The 21,053-nt window shown below is 43.1% G+C and overlaps 3 protein-coding genes across 10 annotated transcripts in view; 1 reads left to right on the top strand and 2 right to left on the bottom strand.

Annotated features, from left to right (window-relative positions):
* ppfia4 (PTPRF interacting protein alpha 4) overlaps nt 1–1,691 on the top strand; it is a 72,286-nt gene extending 70,595 nt beyond the window's left edge. For all 6 annotated transcript variants that reach the window (XM_044023246.1, XM_044023243.1, XM_044023244.1 and 3 more), the window contains one exon: nt 95–1,691. Coding sequence is in view for 1 of the 6 variants with exons in the window: in XM_044023242.1 (XP_043879177.1) it covers nt 95–138 (44 nt within the window). In the remaining 5 variants the exon portion in view is untranslated. The remainder of the gene's footprint in view (nt 1–94) is intronic.
* A 53-nt stretch (nt 1,692–1,744) lies between these two features.
* myog (myogenin) lies at nt 1,745–4,156 on the bottom strand. Its single transcript, XM_044023247.1, has 3 exons — nt 3,431–4,156; nt 2,711–2,810; nt 1,745–2,613 (listed from the first exon to the last, which is right to left on the bottom strand). The coding sequence occupies exons 1-3, from the start codon at nt 3,962–3,964 to the stop codon at nt 2,495–2,497; spliced, it is 753 nt and encodes a 250-aa protein (XP_043879182.1). The 5' UTR covers nt 3,965–4,156; the 3' UTR covers nt 1,745–2,494.
* A 9,379-nt stretch (nt 4,157–13,535) lies between these two features.
* mdm4 (MDM4 regulator of p53) lies at nt 13,536–21,053 on the bottom strand. Of its 3 annotated transcripts, none has more exons than XM_044024269.1 (11): nt 20,843–21,053; nt 19,916–20,003; nt 19,435–19,509; nt 19,209–19,342; nt 19,060–19,109; nt 18,579–18,643; nt 17,068–17,164; nt 16,816–16,976; nt 16,495–16,692; nt 16,347–16,415; nt 13,536–16,093 (listed from the first exon to the last, which is right to left on the bottom strand). In XM_044024269.1, the coding sequence occupies exons 2-11, from the start codon at nt 19,985–19,987 to the stop codon at nt 15,530–15,532; spliced, it is 1,485 nt and encodes a 494-aa protein (XP_043880204.1). In that variant the 5' UTR covers nt 19,988–20,003; nt 20,843–21,053; the 3' UTR covers nt 13,536–15,529. The 3 variants fall into 3 exon arrangements, with proteins under 3 accessions (XP_043880204.1, XP_043880201.1, XP_043880203.1); XM_044024266.1 differs by lacking the exon at nt 20,843–21,053 and adding an exon at nt 20,733–20,825; XM_044024268.1 differs by lacking the exon at nt 20,843–21,053 and adding an exon at nt 20,733–20,825 and having other exon boundaries at nt 16,495–16,677.

Genomic DNA, 21,053 nt, shown 5'->3' with positions numbered 1-21,053 from the left:
TGCTTGGGTTTTTAAAACTCTTTGATTGTTTTCTACATGTCAGACTCTTCCTGTCTCACATTTCCTGTCTCCATCTCACTCTGTCTCCTCCTAGTGCATTCTCATTACCTATATGGACACATGCTTGCGGCCTTTTGAGAGTGATATGCCAAATTGTGGAGAGGACAACCTGGGTGCCACTCTGGGGCGGGGAGGGAGCCATCGCCCAGCCTCACCTCCAAACTTTCACCTCTCCTTCGGACACGTGCAATACAGAGGCCAACTCTGACCTTTGAACTCCTGAGAGTGCTCATCGTCTGCACTCGCTGCTGTAAACGAGACTCAGTCCGGTCTCTCCCGGTTTACCCCAGTGCTCCCAGTAGCCTTGTTGTTGTGGTGTTGTGCTCCTGCTCCCCTGGTCTCAGCTGTGGGTTCTCGTGCTGGTCCTGTTAGTCTCAGCATGGCCAAGTCCACACCAAATATTGCTGCGTCATCGCCAGAGAAAGATTTAACGCGACAGTGAGCGGCTCTTGATTTGGACTTGGGAATGATGAATACTTGTGTATAAATGGCAGATCCCACTGCACATTGCCCCTCTACCGGTTATGCAAGGTATTACTCATTTATCGCATCTGTACATAAAATGGATGAATTATGTTTTTTATAGAAATATTATATATATATATAAATATATATTGGAAATATATATGGAAAATGATATAATACCATTGCTGTATGAAACCCAATGCCCTGTATTCAATAGTGACTGTTCTCTCTCTCTCTCTCTCTCTCTCTCACTCTCTCTCGCTGTCTCTTTCTCTTTCTTTCTCTTCCTGTGTCAGACCTTTGTGTGTCTTTTGCTGTATGCTGTAAGTGTGTGAATCATTAGTGGGAGGGGGTGCGTTTCTACAAGGACTCCTCACAGGTTCATGGGTCCAATTTCAGACTTCTCTCTTTGCCTCGACTTCTTTCCTTTCCCTCCTCCTTCTCCGCCTTCTTCTTCTTCTTCTTCTTCTTCTTCTTCTTCTCCTCCTTCTCCTTTTTTGACACCATGTAGCTGTTGGCTCTCCTCTTCTTTCGCCTTCTGTATGACACTATGTAGCCTAGATTAGAGAGAATCCTTTGATATGAATGGGTGCGTGCGTGCGTTACGGACAAATGAGTCCCTCTGCTCCAGACTGGTAGAACGGTTGTGTGTGAAAAGGCCGACCCCAGCCATGTGACCACGACTCCTTTCTGTGAATGAGTATAAGTGTGAACACCGTAGCTCCCCCTCCGTTTACCCCTTACTTTTCTCTCAAATAAAACTGTAAACTGCTGCTCAACATCAGCCAACGATATCCACATAATACTGCTCAACGTGGCGGACTCGTCTCATCCTGTCCCGTCACCTCCCTTTTAGTTGCCATAGAGACGTGACCGTGAGCAGTTTTTGGCTGACCAACTCCTCATCCAATGAGAACACAGCATATGAACCAGTGAAGTGCTGGATGGTTGTACAATCTTTTTTTTAAAGAGTTTTTCCAAGGTGTCTAAAAGGTGTAATGTGCTATGTGGCAGCTATGAGTACTGTGTCTTTATTCCAGGTGTGAAACAATGCTGACAAATCAAGATTTTATTATTTGGCTATTTAAAAAAAAGTGTACTGTATTTATGACACTATATAGACATAAGTAAAGCTGTTTTTCTTTTTGTTTTTTTTTTAAATTCTGGATCGTGTGGTCTCTTTATTTATTAATAATTTATCAGCACAGCAAATAGGCAATGTATTGAAAATGGTCTTTATTGCAATAATTGGACGGAAAATATCACGTTTTTGGAACATCTACAAATACACAACAATCTTAGTTATAAAAGTCAAAAATAAATTAGCAAAAAAATAGAAAATAAAATGGCAAAACCACTCTGTAGAAAAAGGGAACGTATTTACATCACTAGCATTCATAACCAGTTTAAATTAAGCAGATCTTGGTCAAAACTGCCATGGTACATATTGGCCCCAAAATAAACTCATGTTTGTTTAAGCATTAAAAACACACACGAAAAAGAATGAAAGATCAGGGAAAGGTTTCGAAAAGAGGAAAAGTTAAATTAAGTAAGGACAAAAAAACACAGGTTTTTCTTATTCCTTTTGTAGCTCTGTCAGACTGGAGACTTTTTAGAAATCCACACTAGTCATTAAAGGTGTTCATGCAGCAAAGTCGTCGAATCTCTCTATCGACTAAAAACTCCTGATCTGACAGGCAGGAGTGGACCACAGGATAAGGCAGGGAATCAAGGGAATAAGGCCTCATTGTGAACAGGATTCAGTTTGACGAGCACACCCACAGATCAGCAGAGTAACAGTCCTAATAAATCACAGATTTTATCATTTAGCAGACGCACAACAATCGTAGAAAACTTGGAAAATAAATTAAATTGGTTGTCAGTGTCTTATCCTATTGTGAATTTTGCTATGTTTCCTTATTTATTTGTTATTTACTCTGTGCATCTATGAGTCGCACGTGTCGAGGGTCTATTTGGGAATGTCTACAGGAAAGGCCACGGATCCGTCCCCCGCTGTGATGCCATCCACGAGGGAGGTCAGCACACGCATGCTCCCCTGCTCTGGAGAGTCGGCAGCACTCAGGAGATCTGCTCAGAGACACGGTTCACACATTAAGTATCTCACACTAATCTGACTACAACATCTCATGAGGCTTTGTGTGTGTGTGTGTGTGTGTGTGCTCACCCTCGCTGCTGTAGCTCTGCGTGCACTGCTCTGGAGTGCTGCTCCACTCCGGGCTACTGCAGCAGGTGCTGCCTGTACTGGGCTCGCTTGACGACGACACCTGTTGTCATGGAAATGCAAACAGAAGTTGCTGTCAGTCACTCTGTGTTATGACACGGCACACCCTGCCCCACATAGACCTAGAACACACACTACAGTGCAGTGTGACACCACACATACACACACACACAAACACAAACACACACTACGACCATAAGCATGCTGTGACCACTCACAACAGCAAGAGAAATAATTATGTCTAATCACAAAATATAGAAGAACAAGATTTAAGAGATTATTTAACATCAAGAACAAGCTTATGTTTGAAGTCTCACTGAATCATACACCTGAACATTTTGATTGATGTAAAAAAAAATATTTAAACACAGATTTTCATTTTCCTAATCCACTCTTTCAGTTTAAATGTATACACTTATCCCAAATTATTAGTTCCAAAGCAGGCTTTAGAGGTCAATAGATCAGTTGATCAGTTTTACTTTTACTATTTTTTCCAATCTTTGCTTATCCTGTGTTTTTCTTTCTCTACTTAAATAAAAAATGATTCCCTCAGCATCTCCTGTCAGTTTCCATCGTGCGCACCTGGTCTCTGACCTGCCTGTCTTCCCCTTGCCCTCAGTCTTTAACACCGTATGTGACCTTGTCCTCCTGTGTCCTACTCACTCTGGGCTGGGTGGTGTTGGGTCGGTAGTGAAGTCCTTGCTGTCCCGTCTCGCTGTCCTGCTGGTTGAGGGAAGACACCAGGGCCTGGAGCCTCTCGATGTACTGGATGGCACTCCGCAAGATCTCCACTTTGGGCAGCCTCTGGTTGGGGTTCATCAGGGTGCTCCTCTTCAGAGCATCAAAGGCTTCGTTCACCTTCTTCAGGCGCCGCTTCTCCCTCAGCGTGGCAGCTCTCCGACGGTCCATGGTCACTGTCTTCCTTTTGCAGAGTTTACAGGCCCACGGCAGGCACTGGCCTGGGCAGTGGGGCTCGGAGTGAGGTGACATGCTGGACGGAGAGACTTTGTCCTCTGTTCCTGTGACCCCGACTCCAGCGCCTCCAGACAGACTCGCACACAAGCCCATCATGGAGCTCCTGTCCTGGTAGCCGGTTTGGTCGTACCCGCCAGGCAGGCGAGAGGGGAAATAACTGTCCCCTCCTTCATAGAAGCGCTGGTCAGGGAAGAAATAGGGGTTGGTCTCGAAAAGCTCCATACTGGACAACGCTGTGGTCTGGATTAAAGGGGACAAAGATCCTTGCTTCCCCTGGAGCTGCTCTACTGTATGTGATCTTCTGTCCCGGGAGCTGGAGCGCGTGTGTCGGAGTGTATGTGGGTGTGTGCGCCTGTCCTCGTCCCGTGCCTGAGTTTGTGATGAGTGGAAGACGTTTGGAGAACAACTGGTGTGGAGCAACTGTAGGCTGGCATTTAAACCCCTCTGCCTGCTGCAGGATCATAGGGTTAAATTTAGCACGAGCCCCCAGAAACCCGACCCGACGTTTAGCTGTTGCTGCACATCTACACTTCACATCTCTGTTGGGCCCTGCTCTCTAGGGCTTTGAGACCCGTTTGTGTTTATGTGAGCGCGCGTGTGTGTGGGTCTGCGCCCTCGTGTCTTTCTTAAGAGGCCAGGATATGATCAAGTTCCCGTGGAAATGGGACGGATAATCTCGGATCAAATATGCCTAGTCTTAATGAGCTAATCCCAGACTCTTGTCTCCCTCCATGACACCATACATGTCCCCTGGCATTGATGGGTGGGTCGAGGGGTCTGGAGACAGCTGTCACTTCCACTAGGAGCCAATGACATGCAATGACAAGAACTTGTTTGATTCCTAGTTGTTGATGGGGGCGAAAACGAGGCCAGAGATGGTTGTTTACCTAAAATTAGGTCAGAGGGACACTTGTTGTCTGTTGTGACTGAAGATTCAGGAGAAAGTAAGTTGATGTGAGACGTGTAAAAGCTCAGACAACACACGGTAAAATCTCCCGCCATTGTTGGTGCCTCCTGGTTTAATGTAACCACATTCACATGCGCAAGGACTTTCCCTCTGAGATGATTCCTCTTCGCTTTACTCGACTCAGAAGAGACAATAACGGGACGACCGCGTCGAGGCACGGCCTTTGTTGCCCTGACCGTCGTAGCATTAGCCTAGCCACCAGGTGTTAATCCTGCCAGGACATGTCTCACCTCATAGCTCACCGGATAAATCAGACTGGCTTCCGCGAGCGTGAGCGACCGGCCAAAACACACACACACTTCTGTCAGCGGAGAAGTGGCTACAGAATGACAGGCATAGTGTGAGATGTGTTACATCCCCATGTGTATCCCGTATCACTGCCACAGGTTAATCACTGTCATACGCATACCTGCCAGGAAATGTTACCCTGTTCTGTGGCCACGCTGTAAAAATGCACCTGGGACTGTATACTGCTGTGTATGGACGCATTTACTTTCTTCTGCAAATGCCAAAAACACTTTTTCCATGATAGCATCTAGTATCATCAAAGGTTAATGTGCTAAAGAATAAAGATTACATAAAATGTAAAAAAAATATTAGATTATATCTCTACTCAGGTGCCCAAAAACAGTAAAAAAAAAATCATTGTTATTATTTAATCAAATAAAAATACTTTGTGTCATAAAACTACTCCAGCGCAGACAGGGTTAGTCATTAAATGTTCCTTTATTGTCACTCATGCATGAAGAGAGGAACATATGTTCCTCAATTAAATTAAGTGCAAAATTCAAAATAAATGAAAGGTAATAAGTGACTAAATACAGGAATGAACTAGTGATTTCAATACAAGATTCTTGTGCAGTCTGGTTTAGGTGAAAATAATGTAACTCTAAAACAACCGTGCCGTCAAATGAAAATCAGCAAACACCCTGTAAAGATGAAGACAGGCTCACTCTTCTTCACCTTGTGATTAATCTGCTCAAGTGTCTTGTTGTCAGAACGCCACCGAACATTTGCTGTAAAGTGTTTTCCGTGACAAATGGAACAACATTAATGCTTTTTAAGTGCGTTATTTGCTGCGCTGTGATGTGACACGTGTTGGCTCAGTAGAGTAGTTTACTGGCACATTTAACTGTCGTCAAATGTAATTAATTGCACTTGTGCATTTCCTGCTCACGCGCGTTTAAATATCTGCTGTGCCTCACAGGAAGTTCTCTCGTGTCTTAATGGATTTCTCTATTAGTGCTTTATTGAAAGCAGATGTACAGGAAGCAGGAACACATTTCTCACAAAAATGCTCAGACAACTTTACAGAATATTATCTCACTTTAATTCTTTATTTACACTATTTATTGTCAGAGAGTCAAAGCTGCAGGAAGAGACTTCTCCTGCACGCATGTGTAGGTGATCAGCTGTTAATGAGTGGCCCCGCCCACAAGCATGCGAGGATGTCTTTGCACCAAGCGCTTAGGCCTCATTACCGCCACCAACAATGGTGATAAATGTGAAAGTGGTATACTTTTAATAAATGCATAAATATTCATTGTTATTAGTATTTTCATATTTTGTATAGTTGTATATATACATCATCTCCGACAACGTTGCTGCCAAATGATCTTGAAACTGTGTTCTGGGACACAGAAAAAGATTTATTTCAGGTTTCTATGTGTTTTCTCTGCTGATAATGTTCCGGTGAAATGCATTCTGGGATACAAGGCTTTCCCAAGTACGCTCAAGTCCAGCTGGATGCATACTTGGTAAAACGGGAAAACACTTGTGTGTGCTCGCTGCTTGCATACTTGTGGATTGGAACAGTACTTGGACTATAGTCTTAGGAGATCATTAATATTATCAACACCAATATTCATTTATGTTGACATTCAGTCCATAATGTAGCAGGTTTAATATGACACACAGAAAGGCCCTTGGTTGAACTGGGATCTAAGCTGCTGACCCTCAGGCTGTGAGGCAACAAAGCCACTTTACCACCGTGTGGCCCCAGTCTGAGTTATCCAGAAGACTTGTGGTTTCCCTGGACATGTTTCAGAGGTTTCTTCAGCTCAGGTAGAATTATAAAAAAAAGTTACAGACTGCAGCTTTAAACCTCTTTATTAACGATATGTCGTGTTTTATCTGTGTCATTCGTAATCATTATTAGTGATGAAGTTACAATGGCATTGTGATTTGAAATTCTGTGTTATGTTAATGTAATGTTAATTTCTTGTCAATACAGACTGCAGACTCTGTGCTCAGGGACCGGCTGTCAGTCTTTGGTTTAGCAGCTTGGCTTCTGGGTTGTGGTCTCGTCCCCGGGCTTTGGCCTCGGGTCTGGCGCGGAGGCAGAGTGCAGCAGAGCCGCAACTTGGCGCAGGGCGGCAGAGGGCTGACAGGTTAGTCTGTGATGGATCGTCACTGATGGTGGAGCGAGCACAAAGACGCCTGTGTTGGACTCAGAGGTGCAGCGGGGAGGGGGGGGCAGTGTGTCGGAGTCACTCAGAAGCTTCTGTCATCTTAACCCATTGTCAGCAGAACTGGAACTTGTGTGTGTGTGTGTGTGTGTGTGTTTTGTGGCAGTGTCGGGCACACACTTGTGTCTTGTTTGAGGAGCAAGTCTCCCTCTCAGCATTTTGAAGTGAACACTTGAGATGCAGTAAACCAGGGAGGACAGGGTGTTTACTGTCTGTGTGCAAATACTCTACATACCATGTCTTCATCCTCAAATTCAATCACATTAAACTCAGAGAGGGAGTCAAAATCATTTGGTCCTACATGTGGAATCCACTTTAGACCAGTTTTAAGATCAGGTTTTTGTTTAGCTTTGTTTTTCCTACTACTTTTACTTGTAAAACAATATAATTAATATAAACAGTATAATTTGATTTTAATTTAAAAGAGATTACCCACATGCTTGGAGGTTAATAAAGTTGTCTGCTATCTATCTATCTATCTATCTATCTATCTATCTATTCATCTATCGCTATATATATATATCAATCTATCTATGAATTTAAAATATATATATTAATAATACTCAATGGCCAAATTAGTAACACAATGGATCCTCATTTGTCTCTCTTTCGGGGCCTTTTCTGGCGTAATAGCTGTCCTTGTCAGGACGAGACCCTCATGGAGACCAAAACCTGGTCTGAACCTAATTTCTGAGGAACTGGTTAAGTTTGGTTACACTTTTAATGGGTGACCACACTGTTGAGACTGTCCAAATTAATGGAATGGATGATAATGGAAGTCAGTGCAGTGTGTGTGTGTGTGTGTGTGTGTGTGTGTGTGCAGCAGGGATTGCCCTGTCACTGGCATAACACTGTTCCACTTCTCCTCATTGACAAGCAGCAGCACATTGCGGGACAGCTGAGCTGGGGGCAGAAGGAGGGGAGGGGTTAGCCCCGAAGATCATCACTGACCTGGAGAAGTGTCACCCGAGCGCCGACTGGAAATCTCAGATATGTAAGAGGAGCGTAACATAACAACATTAAAGGAGTTTGCCTGAAGGCGGATAAACCAGGACCTCGGTCCAGCGTGATGCGACAAAGTGTATGATAACAAAACCAGATCTGACCGCAATCAGTGACAAACATGTGTTTACTGATGCTTTAAGAAAATATAGCACCTTATGTTGAGTTTATAGGCAGTTGATTACACTTTCTCTGTGAATGTCCTTCACTCATCCAGGTTACTGTATCTTCAGGAGTCCTGGGGACCCACTGTCGAAACAAAGCAAGCGAAGGGCCACAAATAAAAGGTTTTCAAACCCATCTTTTCATACAACATGCATAGCATTCATATTGGAAAAGTAAAAATATTATCCTTAGACCCTCAGATCGAGTGAGGAAAACCCAGGGAGCCAGGGTGGACAGGTGTCACATGTAGAGAAACACATGTGCATATAAGAGGCTTATTCAAAGTCAAAAGAAATGATTTTAATTTTAAAAAGAGTATACATTTATATACAGACATGCTAACCAGGTGGTTTCTGCTAATAAACCCTGCTAAATGTTACATACTGGACCTTTAATGTTTCATTTGTAATCGCTGTGGATGGACGGATGTGATAGGTGTGATGTAATGCCTCACTCCCTTTGTGTGTCAGTGTTTTTATTCTTAACTCCATGGAAGAACATGACGGGGACACAGTCGCCATAGAGACGGCGACAAATGCCCACGCTTCAGAGGCCATTTTCCTTCTGTCTCCATGATAACTGTACATCCATTTACTGAAGACTTTGACAGTGTTCATTTCTCCCGGAGACAACGGTGACATTATCATACTGACTACATAACAAAGCGGAAGGATGACAAAGCAGTGTTCCTCCTCCTTGATGAGCATCGCAATGCATTTTAACAATGAAAATAAATCCGTCGCATCACTATAAATGAATGAGAGCAGTCAGAGCTGATTACTACACCACCACCCTGTGCCCCTCCCTGTCTATTTCTGTTGAGTAATGAACCTTACATAAGCTGCACTGCTACACCGTCTACCACTGACTGAAGTCTGGAGGTGATGTGACACTATCATTGGGAGAATACTCCCATTCATTTGTGCTCAGTATGAAGTGGCCCACCTGTGTTTTCACAAGGCTCTGGAGGCTCGGAGAAAGCTTTTCAAAGTCAGAGGGGAAACAGTAGTTCTGCGGCCCGGCCACGCTGCTGCTCACTGGGGCTTTTATCGCAGCGTAATCCCCTACAACAAACAGAATGGCCGGCATGTGCATACGCAGCTGTCGCAGTCTTAGTGCAAGTGGTGTCATGTTAAATCACTGGAATGGACTGAGCCCCTGAACCATCCACTGCCCTTCCCCATGCTGGCATCCCACTCACACACACACACACACATTTATAACGTACATACATAACCCACTTCCCACTAACATAGTTTGCAGCACATGGTCGCGCTAAAGTTATTGACTGTAAATAACCTGATGCAAACACCCAGATTATTTACATGACTTGGCCTAATGTGTGTTCCAGTGATGCAGCCTTCACACGTGTGTGACACTGACGCTCAGCCCACATACTGTTCAGACACAACATTTACGTTTGACATGAAAGAAAGAGGAATAAAAGACGAAGAGATCAGTATTTTCATACGGGGGAAAGAAGTGGAAGGTTCAAGTCTGGCCGAGTCAATCTTCACACTTAAACCCTACTGAGCTGCAGTTTACCTGCAGAAGAGGAGACTGAAGGGAGAAACTCCCCCGGAAAACAAATGAAAGAGGCTGCAGTGGAAGTCCAAAGGCAAAGGATTTGCAGCTAACTTGAGGGGACGACAGTGGCTCAGTGGCAGCGCGAGTCCTCTTTCAAGTGGAAGGTTGGGGGTTCAAGTCTACGTGTTGCTGGGCAAGACTTCACACCGCGATGCTTCTGCTGCCTGTGCTGGCAGCGTATAAAAGATGTGTGATAGAAAACTGGCTGCACATAGATGTGCTGTATGAATGAGTCTTCATTAAGACTAGAAAAATGCTACGTAAATATAGATATTCAACATTATTCACTTTTATCTACTTAAAGTCTATCTGTTCATATACATTTGCTCAGCTAAAAATGTTCCATTGTTCCATTACAAACAAGGCTGTACACTCACAGGCCACTTTATTAGGTATACTTCTACACGTTAATGCAAATATCTACTCAGCCAATCACATGGCAGCAACTAGATGATGACGACCTGCTGGAGTTCAACTCGAGTATCAGAATGTGGAAGAAGTGTAATTTAAACACACAGTGAATTATCTCTGCTGTTAGGGAACTGTCAATCAAATATCAATGACAAAAGTTCATTTCAATGATTTGTTCAGTTCTTCCTCCATGACGGGAGTGACTACAATACAGCCGCAAAACAAAAGGCCACACTGTGGCGAACTAGTAGTGCCGAATACTTCCTTCTTCAATTCAATGTTTCAGAGGGATAATGTAACATGAAAATTAAACGGTCCATTGCCTTGACTGGCAATAAAATGAACTAAATAAAAATAAAGAGCGGGAAGGAAAAAGAACAGAAACAGCAGGAAATTGAACAAAATGAGCCTTTGAGGCAGGAATAATCAGACACAGGTGAAACATTAGGTTGGGGCAGACAATCAGAAGGGACAGGACAGACTGATATTGACAAGGTACAGTCAAACAAAAAACTACACAAAGAACTATTAAAATTAATTGTTAAAAAAACAATTGTCCACATAAAAAGTGCATGGATAAATCAGGGGTTGTGACATTACTCAATGTGGGACTTTTTATAAAACTGCTGATTTAGTGAGATTTTCCACACACAACCATCTCTGGGTTTTTGGCCTGAACAAAGCTCTGTGGAAATAAAAAAGAAAAGCCAGAGATCAGAGAAGAATGACCAGATGAACATCTCTGAACACGTCAAACCTTAAAGCAGACGGATTCAAGCAGCTGTAGACCTCACTGGACACTTCATTTGGTACACACACCACCTAAATATGACCAGTGAGTTCAAATCAGTCCACTTTCACTTGAAGATGATTTACACCTCCATGTTACCTAAGGGTCAACACAATCAACACAGCTTCTCGTGATGTAAAAACGTCACTCGGTTCACGTCATGCGTCAATTCTGGTTTCCTTCTGTGGGTACGAGCAGGAAACCATTCAACTCTTATTTTGAAATTCTGTCCGTCTTTACGTCTTTTTCCATACTCGGCCTATCTTTGTTTTTCCTCCACTGACCTTCTCCCATGTCAGCAGGGGGACAAATTTAGCGGCCTGGTCTCTGGAGCGACCAAATAGTCAGACACAACAGTAGGAATGTGTGCGTGTGTGTGTCTGTGTGTGTGTGTGTGTGAAGGTGAGAAAAGGAAGGTCCCGGTCAAACAGCTACAGTTACAAATATCCAGACAGATAAGGATGGTAAACAGGCTGAGGCTTGCAGCAGAAGGACACAGGAAGAGAGTGACACTGCGTCACACAAACAAGAACAAACAAGAAAAAAGAAAGATTTGAAAGGATTTTAAATTGTCGATGTTCAATAACGAGCAACCATCTTCACTATTTTCCCTCTAGGAAGTATTGCATACGCCATGGGGGATAAAGGGAGAATGTGTTAAGTTATTCTGGGATGTTGAGATGGAGGAACTGTCACCATGGAAACATGAAGATCCCCTACCACTCCCTGGGCCGTGCCGTTCGAGGGCTGCCAAACTGTGGCTGCCATGTTACCGGAGGGTGTTGTTCTCGGTCTCTGCGCTCTGTGACGAGCCAGACGCCGCCAACAAAGCAGTGGGTCATTCTGGAATTAGACGCGACGGTATGATGGGAACATTTAGTGCTGAAGTACAAAACACAGTAGCCTGAGAAGAAACTAATGACGCTTTTTTCATTATACAGTTCTAGCACCACTGGGCTCTACTCGGTTTGGTATCAGGCACGTCTTCTTCTATTACTTCAAAGTACCTCCTTGACATTGGCTGGTGTCGTCACAAACTAAACTGCTGTAACATTTTTTTTATATGTGACACAAACGCCTCATCACCTCAATCCACTGTGTACTTTTGCAGACAGTGTATGCTCGCTGTAACGGTCCCGCTGGTTTTTAAAATGGCGGGTTAGATTCTCGTGTCGGACGTCACGTCACGCTCATGACTCGTGCACCTGTACGATCCCTAATGGAACAGAAAAAAAAACCAGTTGAGTGGAACCCAGTCGTCGTAGAACTGTAAAGTGGAAAAAAATTAATGATGAATTAAAGGAATACTTCAGCGATTTGAATTTATATTTTTTTGTTTGTTTGCTTTTCATAATTTTGAGTGTGTTATGTGGTTGTTTAAAAGTTTATTATGTTCACATGTGCAAAATAAAGCCTTCATTCATACAAAAGGTGTGTCAAGCTGTTCTGTTTTGGAATCTTGGGTGTTGAAGTGCAAACTTTCCATTGATGGAGGGGACTTCCCACCTGCAGAGATACATCCATTACACAGTTCTCACTCTACTGTTATTTATAGAGCACATCTATAATATATATATATGTCATTATAATAAAATGAAAATAGGTACAATAGGAGCATAAGAACATCTACAGTTCGACATTGTTCGGTTTGATTCTTGTGTCGGACGTCGTGCTCATGACTTTGTTGATGTTCACGTTTTAGTATCGGCTCAGCTCGCTTGAAACTTCACCAGAGCAGATACTAAAAAAAGTACCAAGTACTATCACTAATGGAAACACAAAAAAACCCAGTCGAGCCGAGTCGTGCTAGAACTGTATAGTTGTATTAAAAGTGCCATTAGTGCACATTTGCACATCTAAATTGTAAAAACCAAAGCCATTAAACTTGTTTACTAGCCTTTTTTGTGATTTAACTGCCCATTAGATTAAAAAAAACAAGTGTTAAGTATCACAACTATAATAAATGCAGTTAATAGTGTGACATTTGCATCTATAAGTCACGCAATGGCTACTGAGGTGGTGGTAGGGGGGACTCTCCAAATCAAATTGAGTGCAGGGCCCAATGTAAAGGTTTGGACCGGCACTGCATCCAAACAATAGCATTAGTATCATGGCAACAGATTTAATACTATGTAATATTTTGTGTTGTTCTGCTGGTGTTAAGGCGTTTGATCTGCTTCTCAACGAGAGCAAAGCAGCAGCAGATGATCGGTGTGTAAAGCAGAGGAGCCGCAGGTGCTGAAGCCCCTGACAAGTCAGAGACGACACATGACAGCTGGCCTGTCATACAATGACTTATTCTTCAACACACACACACACAGGACCAGCAGTAGTGACTGTACGTCAACCGTCCCTCTGTAGAGAAAGTGTCCCAAGTGTAATAATAAAGCACCAAGTCTTTACTGCTTTCCAACAACTGTTTTTATTCCGTGACTATTAGAAAAACATTAACATTATTAACCGTACTTTCAATATATCTTTAATATATCTTAATGTTAATAATTGGCACAACTATCATTGTCATTTTGGACCAGTATGACTGGCCATTTTTAGGTATTTATGTATGTGGAGGAAGTTTGTTCGTATATTGATGAAGATAAATACAACAGGCGACTTCCTTTATGTTTATAGAGTAGCTTTTATACAGCTGATACAGCTCACACACGCACCAGCTCAGCGCTAGTGCAAGTCACGACAGGAAACATGCTTTATATTACACATTATCATCATCATGTTACTGGTACTGGTAAGCTTCACTGTGCACCAGAGAGAATGCTGAGTCACCACGCCACCTGCTGGCAGAAACATTAAGCACAAGTAAATATCAGAGATCTATGGCGCTCCCTTTGTTACGTGTCACTGAATTTCTTAAAGCTGGAGAGCATACTGTATTTCACCGCAACTAAATAGCATCCACAATCTTCAAATAAAATCTGTTATGTACAAATCAAAGTTAAAAGTCATTACTTGGCAGTGTAACGCTTAAATCAAACTCCCCAACTACTCCCCTCACGTTTCTTTAGAGACCGTGTTCATATTTCTGAAAACACTTTTCTGTAAATTACACGTGTAGAACTCTGTAACAAGTGCAGCCCTTTTTTTCTGCTTCATCACAAGTGGCCATCTGCAACAAAAATATAAAGACAGAAATAAATTAAATACAAAATATACAGAAATTATTCTTTCATTTTTCCAGTCCAGGAAAAGGGGAGAGAAGTGTCCTTTTTCCAAAATGATACAATTTAAACACCGACCGACAATTAGAGGACATAAATTACTGCAGGCAAATCTGTCAGAGGAGAAGATTGGCATCATATTCAATACATATTAACATCAATTTACTACCGCGAGAGAAAACTACAGTAAATACTTCAGCTGTGCATTCTCAAGCAGGTTATAAAGTCAACTCTACTGTTATTAAAATACTATGCTGAGAGAGAAACGGGACTTAAGCCACCACTTTTGTATTTTACACTACATTCTTTTGTGCTGAAATGAACGCATGTTAGAGAGAAAAGCTTTAAGGATATAATATTCGTGAAGGTGTTGAAATCAGTCCTTCAGTCTCGACTTCATTACTCAAATCTTAGCACGAGATGTGAATACGCAAAAAAAGACGTGGAGAACGCATGAAGTAAAAGAAAGGTGTCACGATGAAGAAGTCTACTTAACTAATAACAAAACCAAAGCAAGCAACATTAAATGCAACGGAAGAACCAATCAGGGAACAGCCTGAAACGAAGAGCCTTCATAAAATTAAGAATCATTCACACAAATGTGTGCTGCATTTCCATTGTGATCTTCTCATAAATAAATACTTCGGCCTTGGTACGTCCCTTGTGCGGGCGTGGCACTAAAATAAAACATCTGGTGTGAGAGACGACCAAGGTTTCACCTAACAATACTTCAGAGGCAGTGTGATGGCAAAATAAACCATGCGACCAAACTCAAGCGTCACCAAGTGCTTTTCACGTGCGCATCTGTGCACTCGTGTGTGTGTGTGTATTTGAGTGCATGCAACTGCAGCTGTGTCATCATTTATGCTGATTAGGGCCCAATTACAGTTTGCTGACTCACTGTGTTTTAGCAGTGATTCCACCAAGTGGAATGGTTTGGTTTGGTACAGTATAGTACGTATTTTTTTGAGTTCCATTAGGAATAGTACCAAAATAACCAGCCCCGACTATTCCATTCTTTGACACCCTTCCCTTAGGGTACCAGAGTACGGTAAGGTCAGCAGGGTGACAGAAAAATGTCACTCCCTTGAGATCAGTGTAATCAACATCCCATGGAAGTTGAGGCAAACGCCCGCAATCTATTCTCGCACCGTTCTTCACCGTACTGTACTGTACCAAACTAAACCGTACCATGATGGAACCACTGAAATGAACAGATTTTTAAAGAATGAATATCTTGATGACGTTTTGAATGATCTTTCCACATCCTGGACAAGGGGCCTGGAACTTATGCAGCCTCCTCGCACATGGGAAGCACGTCAGCAGGTGAGCCGTACGTCCGTGGATTATGTTTCCATTACGTGGCCGCACTCGGCAGAGCTTGCACGGCTCTAACAGAGCCTCGGGCCTGACGTCTTCTACCTCCATGCCTACGTCTTCCTGACTCTCCCCTCCTGAGAGCAGCTCAGACTTGTGGAAGCCTGAGGGACGAGGACCTTTGCCTTTCCCCATCGGGGGCAGTGGTCGGTCGGCGGTGGAGTGAGACGGCAGGATGACGGGGTCAGACACTGTCCTGTTGCAGTCGGGGACGTCGATGCCCGCGTCGCTGTCGTCCTCCTCGTCGTGGGTGGTGAGGGAACTGCAGGCTGGGATGTCGGGGACAGAGAGGGAGTGGGCGAGTCGGGGGACATCTTTGTACCAGTTCTTACGCAGGGCCCAGCAGCGAACACAGTACCTCTGGAGAGGCGTGTTGTACTTCCTGCACTCTGTGCATTGCCATGCATCCTGCGAGAAATATGGACACTTAAGTCACAGGTCAGTAGAGATTTGATTCATAACAACACATTTGGATCTCGGCTATTTAAATTTCAAATTGTGCCTGCTGCCACCTGCTGGTAAGGAAAGTAATTTCCTCCCATGCAGGTGCAGAATACACAAGCCGTTTGTGGTGTGTGTGAGTACAACTCTCCCCCCCAACACATGCTGAGTGAGGCAACGGAGCAGTCGATTATCATTCTTTGTCATCAAACTAACCGACCTGCGTGGAAATCTCTGTGTCCGTGTCGTCACTCAAACACTGCGAGTCTTCATCAGGCTCTTCCTGCATCTAAACCAACACACAGGTGACGGAGAACGAGTCAGAAACCAAACAGTTAATCATCTGTGTAAATAAGTGGAAGCAGTACCTCTCGATCCAACTTCTCCTCCTTCCCTCCTCCGTCATCATCCCCGGGCGGGGCCTCCCCTTCTCCTCCGCTCCCTTCCTCCAGCGCAGCCTCTTTCATCACCACGCTCACCTGTTCACTCTCGCCCTCAGTCAGGAACCACAGGTCGTCTGTGGTGTCCGACACGATGGCCGTGTCCTCCTCCTGCGCGGGAGACAGCTGACACATCAGTCAGACCAACACTGTTAAGCTCCATTTTATGCCACCTTACAACAAGGAATAATGTTGGTGTGGGCATTATTGACTTTAAAAACTTTTCTAATAACTTGTGAAGCTTCTTACTTGGTTTGTGTGGATGTCAGTGGAGCCGTTACTTCTACGGCTATAGTTGCTACGGAGATTACCTAGAAACCACCAGGGCAGGCCAGAGAGATCCCAATCATCCAGGGTAACATCCAGTTTGGGGCGTTTGCATGCTGACCGTGGCAAGCCTTCAAGGGAGTCTGCAGATGATTTTCAAAAGTGAGACTCAGCGTTTTGGAAAAGGCCTCACGCTGAACATGTTTCTGAGTAAGTAAGAGACTGTTAGTTTACCATCGTCTGGCTCCCGTGGTCGTCTCTGGGAGGGGGTCTGCAGGGGAGGCACGTTCTGGCAAGCCTCCAGTCCTGCTTTGACCACACCTCCGCATATCTACAGAGGAGAAGTGAAGGACAAAAATTAGAACTCAGAGCCATGACTGGGCACTTGGAGGACTCGCAGCTTCTTTTCAAGATGGCCTCCGGCAGTGGGGTAATAGTTCAGGGAGCAAAGGAGCTGGGCAATTAGGGTAGGGGACAGTAGGGAGGGAGTTTTAACCAACAACACTAGAGGCAGTGGACCTATATGGATTGGCCTGTCTGCTAAGTCATCTCACTTTAAATCATTTAACTTAGGGCTGCAACTTTCGATTATTTTCACAATTGATTAATCTGTTGATTATTTTCCTGATTATTCGATTAGTCCATAAAATTGATTGATTGATGTTTCCCAAAGCTCAAACTGATGATGTACTCAAAATGATGTCTTGTTTTGTCCATACACCATTATGATTTCTGTCATAAGGAACATATTCACATTTAAGAAGCTGGAAAATCTGGAGAACTTGTTTTAATTATTTATTTATTGATTATCAATATTTAAAATGTTAAATTAAACAAATATTTGACAATTACTTTAGTAATCAATTAATCGTCGCAGCCCTAATTTAACTTAAAGAAATGCAGAACAGGTCAACTAATCTTCCAATTGGGTTGTACTGTGTGAATGTGCAGAGAGAGTCAAGATATTTGAAGTAAACACTTGAAAAATATCAAAAATATGTCTTATTTGGTCAATGGTGTTGAGTAGTTTAAAACAAAAGAAAATGTCAGCAATCAAAAGAAAGGAAATGGGAGCAAAGAGGGCCTATATTAGATTTAGCATGTGCAGCAATTAGATAAACAGCAACTCCTTTCATTTGTTAAGTCTAACAGAATAAAGATCAGAGAACTCCGGTGAGAATAGACAGATTTTGGAGGGATTTGGAGAGAAGGGTGTAGGAAGACAGGGATGGGGTGGAGAGGTTTAGGGTTGGTGTTAGGCCCTGTGGATGATCAGAAGCTGTGATCCTCCAGTTCGAAGCAGAGAAGAGAACTCTGAGACAGACAGAGACATTGACTCTGCCCCCCATCCACTGGGTGGAGCCAGTGGGTCACAAAAGAACCCACCGGACTAAACCAAGGATGGGGTTGTACAGAGACGGTGCCACTCTGTACAAATGCACACCAGCGAAGACAGCAGCCTTTACCACCCCCCGCCTCATTACACACAAGCGGACAGGAAGCCATTTTATACTCTGTTGAAAAACTCTATGGGAACTGATATTACACTGAGCCATACTGGTCTCCATCCAGCACGACAGGGTCAGTGCATGTTATCTTTTAATTGAGATCATTTGCATTTCTTTGCCTCTAACTGATGCTGCTGGATCTGGCCCTTTGTTTTTCATATGTTTTACACTTGTGTGTAGTGAGGTGAGAAAAGCAGCTGGTCTCTGTTTCTTCTGAGCACCATGCTTCAGTTTTACCTGACCACGATCTTCCACTCCTCCCTCTACACACTCACGGCCCACAGAAAGATTCTCTGCAGCGTCTGCATTTCAGATAAAACACAGTAACAGAAAAAAGGACACCCCAACCCTTTAATCATAGCATCACACACTCTCTCACTCAGGCCTTCTTCTGGGGCTTTGTAGGAGAAGCTGGGAAATTGTGTTCTTCTGGTCGAGAGCAGAAGACTATCCACAACTGATGGGAACTATCACAAGCACTTGGGATGTATGCAAACAATATGATGATATTTGAATATACAAATCCAGTAGAGCAGTCTTCCCTTCAAACAAATTGTGGTTAAATGGGAGAAAATGCTCAATTAATAAAAGGGAAGAGAAAAATATCTATTGAATTTCACCAAAAATGCAAAAAGTAGTTCCACATAATTTTCTTTTTTATAATGCCCCATGAAAAAAAACAAAAACAAAAAAACACATAAATGTCACCATCACTTACCAGCACAACCATGCACAACCAGGTACTTCTTCAGCATTTCATACACCGGGCTGTAGAGGGACAACATTAGAGTTTAGAATGGACATCCTTAAGTTTAGATGGATATTACACATAACTGAATGTATACAGTGTATGGCAATGGTGTATACCTTGGGTTTTTGACGGAGAAGCTCTCCACTTCCAGCAGCTCTCCCAGAGGGTCATCCTGGCAATGGACTATATGCTGCCTCTGTTTGTCATACAGTTGCTTCCCCATGATGTACTGACCCAAGTAGTGCATCACCTACACACAGTACCAGATATTAAATATCAAAAAGCACTAAAATGACCCCAGTGTTGATGAAAACATTTATTAACAGGCACCTGACAGCTCACCTCTTTGAGTGTGAACACTTCTTCCTGGGCTCCAGCAACACGCAGGATCTGCAGAAGAGGGGCTTTTGGTTGTACCTGGGGAGGAAAAAAAAACAAAACACCACTGATAAGCGTTCTACATATAAGCTATTGCTCAGGCAAGGTAGCTGATCAATATTTTTCTACTTGGTATTTCTGATTTTTCAGCTTCTTAAATGTGATTATTCTCTGGTTTCTTGCTCCATGTAACAAAGAAATCATTAAAACTGAACTGAACTGAGACATTCGAAAACACCATAATTTCCAGGTTTGGTAAACACCAATCAACATTTTTCTACATTTTCTGATTTTTTACGGACCAAACAAGTACATGATTAATCTTAGCTTTCTCTTTATTTCTCAAACATTGGCTCTGTTACTCACAGAAGCTCTCGACACAACCATTATGTATGTTGCCAATCGGCACTATACAAATAACATCACTTGATGTAATACACTTTACCTGATTCCCCTCTCCAGGCAGCGTCCTGCATGATGAGCTTGATACTGGGGGTTGGACTGACAGGGAGTTCATTGTAAATGAACTAAGTCTGCACAAAGAGAATAAAGAGATTTAGAAATAGAAGTTATTGGCCGTGTTTCCACAACACCTATGTTTATTGTTTATAACAGTGTCTGGAAACTTTAAGACAATAATAACCACATACAACAAATCCAATCACAATCCTTAAACATTAACGAATCAAAGATCCAATATATAAACTGTGCATTGTGCAAAACTAGAAATATTTTACATAAGATGTGAAATTTTATTGTTTAACAAGAGTATATTGTTGTCTGTCAGCCCAGGAGCAAATATAGTTATATTTCTGACATGTACCGTGACAATTTCGAACATCGACTGAACTGACAAACAGAAAGTACTGGACTTGGTCGTCACAAACATGGTCACGGAACGACCTCGTTGTTATGCGCAACAACAACGCAATCATGACACCCGCGAGGCGAAATTAACTGTAAAAAGTAGTATAAATCAAATAGCTTCATTACGTTACACCCGAGAAAAAAACCCCACGTCAAATAAGAACGTCAAATGTCGGTGGCCTGGAGCCGAGACGCTATAGGACGAGCTGCATATTGCTCACAGCTGCATGGATGAAACCATTACATCACCTTTACTTTTCCTTTTCTCCTCCGCACTTGTTGTCTTTAGGCCTGTGCAGCTAAGCCAACGTCAGGAAAACAAGCTATCTTATATAAACACAACACACGCAGATGCAGATACTGCTGAATGCACCGGCGGGTGAACGGTTACGTACGGGCAAGTTTGAAAGACGTGTGCTACATCTGCCATCGTCGCCAGCAAACGTGTAGCTAAGGTTAGCTCAGTTAGCTTCCTGAACAATGCGTCCGTTAAGAATTATCTCACCGTGATGAGTTGACATTACTTCACCGCCGCCACATAGCTCCAACACGCACTGCTGTCTTAACAAGTGGACGACATCTCATAAATATACATACGTACAAAAAGAAAAATGTTCAACACAAGCTAATTCTGATGAGCAGCTAATGTTAGGGTTAGCTATCTGCAGATTCAAAACTATGAATATGGCTAAACAAGTTCCGGATACACAACTCTA

This window comes from Solea senegalensis, linkage group LG4 (genome assembly GCF_019176455.1).
Source record: "Solea senegalensis isolate Sse05_10M linkage group LG4, IFAPA_SoseM_1, whole genome shotgun sequence".
NCBI lineage: Eukaryota > Metazoa > Chordata > Actinopteri > Pleuronectiformes > Soleidae > Solea > Solea senegalensis.
This window is presented reverse-complemented; position numbering and strand designations above follow the sequence as displayed.